The sequence below is a fragment of the Musca autumnalis genome, unplaced genomic scaffold (genome assembly GCF_047663935.1).
Source record: "Musca autumnalis isolate F117 unplaced genomic scaffold, ASM4766393v1 scaffold_4, whole genome shotgun sequence".
Taxonomy (NCBI): domain Eukaryota; kingdom Metazoa; phylum Arthropoda; class Insecta; order Diptera; family Muscidae; genus Musca; species Musca autumnalis.
The window spans coordinates 152,817,790-152,824,494 of NW_027411977.1; the positions used below are offsets into that span (position 1 = coordinate 152,817,790).

At 36.9% G+C, this 6,705-nt stretch overlaps 1 protein-coding gene across 1 annotated transcript; it reads left to right on the plus strand.

Moving 5' to 3' along the window:
• Positions 1 to 894: 894 nt before the first annotated feature.
• AsnS (asparagine synthetase) lies at positions 895 to 3,029 on the plus strand. Its single transcript, XM_073982488.1, has one exon. The coding sequence runs from the start codon at positions 1,095 to 1,097 to the stop codon at positions 2,766 to 2,768; it is 1,674 nt and encodes a 557-aa protein (XP_073838589.1). The 5' UTR covers positions 895 to 1,094; the 3' UTR covers positions 2,769 to 3,029.
• Positions 3,030 to 6,705: the final 3,676 nt, after the last annotated feature.

Here is a 6,705-nt window from a genome sequence, read left to right on the forward strand (position 1 = left end):
ATACTTTTTTTTTTAATCGGGCCTTCTTTTAAAAATGCCGAAAACTTTGAAGGGTAATATACATACAAACATATGTAGGTGTATTCTTATATGCCAATCCCTTGGTATTTGATTGAGGAAATAATCTTCCTACATTCCTAACAAATCCCTGAATTTATATCAGGCCTAGGTGATGGTGGTCTTTTATAGTAGTGTGTGTAAACATTTTTAACACCGACAATAAAAAAGAACGTTTGTTTCTCAAATTAGAGTTTTCAAAATATATGTACCTATACTCAAAAAACAAACCCAACACTGTAGACTTTGCTTACACACATTTACTTGTAATTTAAATAACTACGAAAAAGGTGTATATTGGGTAACTTGTGTACATTTTGAAGCAAACACAATTACAAAATATGCATGTGGGCTGACTTATATGAATGTAACATTTATGATTAGTAAATTACAAAATAATTGATTTTTTAAAACTACTTGCGTTTTAGGCCAAACCAAATGCGTAGAAATGCATAGACCAAATTGAACTTTATAAGCGTGGAATGACAGATAACAGACAATACTAAAACAAAATGCAAAAAACCCCACGAAAATATGCAAAAATACCCGAGTTTTACGTCAATTATGGAACAATTTTTTGTGGCGTTCTAACGGTCAGTAGCATAAAGTGGGTTAACATACTTATGTATGTATATGTAAGCATTTCTAATATAAATTGTATATGCCTGCCGCCTCAATACACTGTGCCTCATTTTAATACACAAACGGGAGCGATATATTGCTTTAAAGTTTAAACCAATTGTCTGATGAAATAATGCTACGAAAGGTATCACTCTCAAAAAGACTACTAGCACATTCCAATTGTGAGCGCCAACCAATATTACCGTCAACTAGAAGGAGAAAAACGATTCACTCAAACGAAACGATAGAATCTCTGATTGTTTAAAAGCCCATCAACAGCGTAGGCACAACTTTAGTTAGCATTGAACTTGATACCTGGTTGGTGGTTTGGTTGTGTCGTTGAAATTTGGCTGCGGGTTTAGCGAAGTATTGAAAACAATTATTAAAGTATCTGTTAAACAAAAACCTTTGGAATAATGTGTGGAATATTTGCAATTTTCTCCAAGAATGGAGAATGTATCCAGCCGAAAACATACCACGGCAGACTTCATACATTGCGAGAAATTGGATATAGACAAAGTGGCAAACAAAGACATCGAGGTCCAGATTATACAGGGGTGTGCTGTCTACCAGAACATGGAGTACTTATGATGCACGAACGATTGGCAATTGTGGGTGTGGAAACCGGGCACCAACCTTTGCATTCAGAAAATAAAAATATTATCATGGTGGCGAATGGCGAAATTTACAATTACCTAGAATTGTCTGCGGAAATTGCCAAAAGACGAGGTCATTACAAACCAAAAAGTGACTGCAGTGTCATTATCGAAATGTACGAAGAATATGGGGAATTATTGTTGGATCATATAACGGGCATGTTTGCATTTGTTTTATATGATAAGCGAGAAAAGACAATTCTGATTGCTAGAGATCCGTTCGGAATCATTCCAATGTATATTGGCGAAGACTTTGACGGCAACATTTGGGTGGCATCAGAAATGAAATGCATTGTAGATGTATGTACGAAAGTCGAAACGTTCCCTCCAGGCGAATTGCGTTACGGTAAAGCAGACAATCTAGTAAGAAGAACGTATTATCAGCCTGCGTGGAGGTATAAAACACCATCAATGTGTGCAGATTTGAATCGAATCAAAACAATCCTTGAAAATGCTGTTCGAACTCATTTACAGTGTGATGTTCCATTTGGCGCCCTGCTCTCGGGTGGTGTTGACAGCAGTTTAATTGCTTCTATTGCAACAAAAATTCAGCGGGAACGTGAGCCCAGCTATCGCCTGAAAACATTTTCTGTCGGCCTACAAAATGCGCCAGACTTCGAAGCAGCTCGTCTTGTTGCTGATTATATTGGCAGTGATCATAAGGAGATAATATTTAAAATAGAAGATGCATTAGACGGTATTCGCGACATAATATACCACATCGAGACCTATGATGTAACAACAGTGCGCTGCAGTTTGCCCATGCTTCTGTTAACACGATATATTAAAAGTACAGGCATCAAAATGATACTCTCCGGAGAAGGCGCTGATGAAATGTTCGGTGGTTACCTATACTTCTTTAATGCACCCAACTACAATGACTTCCACGAGGAGTTGGTAAAACGTGTTTTCCAGCTTCATCTGTCCGACTGCCTACGATCCAATAAAGTGTCTATGGCCAAAGGTATTGAGTTGCGTGTGCCGTTTCTAGACACGGCATTTATAAATTATGTCATGTCCGTGCGGCCCGAAGACAAAATACCAGGTGATCTCAACTGTTTCAATGACCAACAAAAGTATCGAATAGAAAAACACATTCTTAGGGCCGCATTTGCCGATGGTTACCTTCCCGATCAAGTGTTGTGGCGCCAAAAAGAACAATTTTCGGATGGTGTTGGTTACAATTGGATTGATAGCATACGACGAGTGGCAACAGAACATGTTACAGACTCTGAATTCGCAAAAGCATCGGAAAGATATACAGTCAATACTCCCACCACCAAGGAAGCCTACTATTATCGCAGTATATTCGAAGAAATGTTTCCAGGAGAAAGCGCAGCAAAAACTGTCTCCCGTTGGGTGCCACGACGTGATTGGGGTTGTCCCGAAGATCCCTCTGGAAGAGCTCAAAGCGTTCATCAGGTACACAAATAGAGAGTAAAATTCAGCTTTATCTGAAGACTGATACTAGATAAAATCATTTATAATCTTTAATTCCAACTGCTGAAATTAATCTGTATATGTGCACAGTATATTGAAATTAATATGTATAAAGTGACAACGCTTGACTTGTATATGTTAAAAATTGCTATAAAAAGTTGTCAGTTGTAGATGCCAAATTATGTTCATGTGTACATACATATGTACATTGTACTGTCACTCCCGTAAATAGAAATACAAAACTATAAATTAAAATTTTGCAAGTGTCTATTTATTTACATACATTGGTAGGTAGAATATCTAAAATATTACATACAGTAATATAATAAAGCGTACATACATATGAATATATAAATTAAACTGTTCAAACATCTTTTTTATTTCTTCCACAGTCGACAATCTTAAAAAAAAACTTTTTGTTAAGGTTTTCATTATCAGCACAAATTGAAAGTGCATTGTAATCGTTAAACACTCGTTACTTCAGCATTGTTGAATAATGAAATGGAAAGCAAATACTTTCTTAAATACAATGTCTGCGGGTTTTATAGTTACGCTACAATAGCAAATCCCCACAATAGTATTCTTGAGATTTTTTCGATACCATTCTGATATGTACTTCATTTTAGCGCATTCAGCCATGCACTCAGTGCAAGCCAAAAAAGGACAAATTTCTAAGTAATTTTATTTTGGAAAAGAAAACGTGAACACCAAATAACTACAAAATAACATTTGAATGCACTCTGTCTTACCTTAAAAAAATTAAATTAGAATCCATTTATAAAATAAGCAGACACAACTTCGTCTGCGATACGCGATATAACGTAATATTTTCCAGAATCATTGAGTTGTGGTATTTTTGTTTTTCAAAACTGTCTTATTATTGGTCTTTTGAAATGCCAATGACGTCAAAGTTTTCTAAAACCATACAATTTGTTGTCCCATTTTGGACTTTTTGGTATAAACAATAAAGTTGTACAAAAAATATATAATTTGAAAGATCTTGCTCAAATAGTTCAGCTTTTTAACAGATCTAGTTGAGTAATCTAGTTAATAGTTCAATATATAATTCAATCATGCGGATCAGAATCGTTCACCGACTTTTAATCGTTCGCTTGATGAAATTGTTTCTATAGAAAACGGAGCTCCATCTGATAAAATTTCCCAGAATCACCCCCTGAAGGAGGTCAGGAAAATGTTTTCTACAGAAAAACCTGCACACGGAAATATGGCAAATATTTTCTATAGAAACAAAAACATCCAGTCGGAGGTCTGGAAATTTGTTTCTATACAAAAAACCCCCAGACGGACGTCTAGGAAACTTTTACTATATTAAAAACCTTAAGACGGAGGTTTGGGAAAATTTGTTTCTATAGAAAAAACATTCAGACGGAAGTCTGGGAAAATTTTTTATAGAAAAAACATCCAGTATATAGTAAAAACCTCAAGACGGACTTCTAGGAAATTTTTTCTATAGAAAAAACCTCCAGACGGGGTCTGCGAAATTTTTTCTATAGAAAAATCTCCATACGGAGGTATGGGAAATTTTTTCTATAGAAAAAACCTCCAGAAGGAGGTATGGGAAATTTGTTCTATAGAAAAAACTTCCAGACGGAGGTCTGGGAAATTTTGTCAGACGGAGGTCTGGGAAATTTTTTCTATAGAAAAAACCTCCAGACGGAGGTCTGGGAAATTTTTTCTATAGAAAAAACCTCCAGACGGAGGTCTGGGAAATTTTTTCTATAGAAAAAACCTCCAGACGGAGGTCTGGGAAATTTTTTCTATAGAAAAAACCTCCAGACGGAGGTCTGGGAAATTTTTTCTATAGAAAAAACCTCCAGACGGAGGTCTGGGAAATTTTTTCTATAGAAAAAACCTCCAGACGGAGGTCTGGGAAATTTTTTCTATAGAAAAAACCTCCAGACGGAGGTCTGGGAAATTTTTTCTATAGAAAAAACCTCCAGACGGAGGTCTGGGAAATTTTTTCTATAGAAAAAACCTCCAGACGGAGGTCTGGGAAATTTTTTCTATAGAAAAAACCTCCAGACGGAGGTCTGGGAAATTTTTTCTATAGAAAAAACCTCCAGACGGAGGTCTGGGAAATTTTTTCTATAGAAAAAACCTCCAGACGGAGGTCTGGGAAATTTTTTCTATAGAAAAAACCTCCAGACGGAGGTCTGGGAAATTTTTTCTATAGAAAAAACCTCCAGACGGAGGTCTGGGAAATTTTTTCTATAGAAAAAACCTCCAGACGGAGGTCTGGGAAATTTTTTCTATAGAAAAAACCTCCAGACGGAGGTCTGGGAAATTTTTTCTATAGAAAAAACCTCCAGACGGAGGTCTGGGAAATTTTTTCTATAGAAAAAACCTCCAGACGGAGGTCTGGGAAATTTTTTCTATAGAAAAAACCTCCAGACGGAGGTCTGGGAAATTTTTTCTATAGAAAAAACCTCCAGACGGAGGTCTGGGAAATTTTTTCTATAGAAAAAACCTCCAGACGGAGGTCTGGGAAATTTTTTCTATAGAAAAAACCTCCAGACGGAGTTCTGGGAATTTTTTTCTATAGAAAAAACCTCCAGACGGAGGTCTGGGAAATTTTTTCTATAGAAAAAACCTCCAGACGGAGGTCTGGGAAATTTTTTCTATAGAAAAAACCTCCAGACGGAGGTCTGGGAAATTTTTTTTATAGAAAAAACCTCCAGACGGAGGTCTGGGAAATTTTTTCTATAGAAAAAACCTCCAGACGGAGGTCTGGGAAATTTTTTCTATAGAAAAAACCTCCAGACGGAGGTCTGGGAAATTTTTTCTATAGAAAAAACGTCCAGACGGAGGTCTGGGAAATTTTTTCTATAGAAAAAACCTCCAGACGGAGGTCTGGGAAATTTTTTCTATAGAAAAAACCTCCAGACGGAGGTCTGGGAAATTTTTTCTATAGAAAAAACCTCCAGACGGAGGTCTGGGAAATTTTTTCTATAGAAAAAAACCTCCAGACGGAGGTCTGGGAAATTTTTTCTATAGAAAAAAACCTCCAGACGGAGGTCTGGGAAATTTTTTCTATAGAAAAAACCTCCAGACGGAGGTCTGGGAAATTTTTTCTATAGAAAAAACCTCCAGACGGAGGTCTGGGAAATTTTTTCTATAGAAAAACCTCCAGACGGAGGTCTGGGAAATTTTTTCTATAGAAAAAACCTCCAGACGGAGGTCTGGGAAATTTTTTCTATAGAAAAAACCTCCAGACGGAGGTCTGGGAAATTTTTTCTATAGAAAAAACCTCCAGACGGAGGTCTGGGAAATTTTTTCTATAGAAAAAACCTCCAGACGGAGGTCTGGGAAATTTTTTCTATAGAAAAAACCTCCAGACGGAGGTCTGGGAAATTTTTTCTATAGAAAAAACCTCCAGACGGAGGTCTGGGAAATTTTTTCTATAGAAAAAACCTCCAGACGGAGGTCTGGGAAATTTTTTCTATAGAAAAAACCTCCAGAAAAAACCTCCAGAGGGAGGTCTGGGATATTTTTTCTATAGAAAAAACCTCCAGACGGAGGTCTGGGAAATTTTTTCTATAGAAAAAACCTCCAGACGGAGGTCTGGGAAATTTGTTCTATAGAAAAAACCTCCAGACGGAGATCTGGGAAATTTTTTCTATAGAAAAAACCTCCAGACGGAGGTCTGGGAAATTTTTTCTATAGAAAAAACCTCCAGAAAAAACCTCCAGAGGGAGGTCTGGGATATTTTTTCTATAGAAAAAACCTCCAGACGGAGGTCTGGGAAATTTTTTCTATAGAAAAAACCTCCAGACGGAGGTCTGGGAAATTTTTTCTATAGAAAAAACCTCCAGACGGAGGTCTGGGAAATTTTTTCTATAGAAAAAACCTCCAGACGGAGATCTGGGAAATTTTTTCTATAGAAAAAACCTCCAGACGGAGGTCTGGGAAA

Bases quoted from the DNA above. Each gene is read 5' to 3' on its own strand.
- AsnS (XM_073982488.1), top strand. From the start codon at position 1,095: ATGTGTGGAATATTTGCAATTTTCTCCAAGAATGGAGAATGTATCCAG.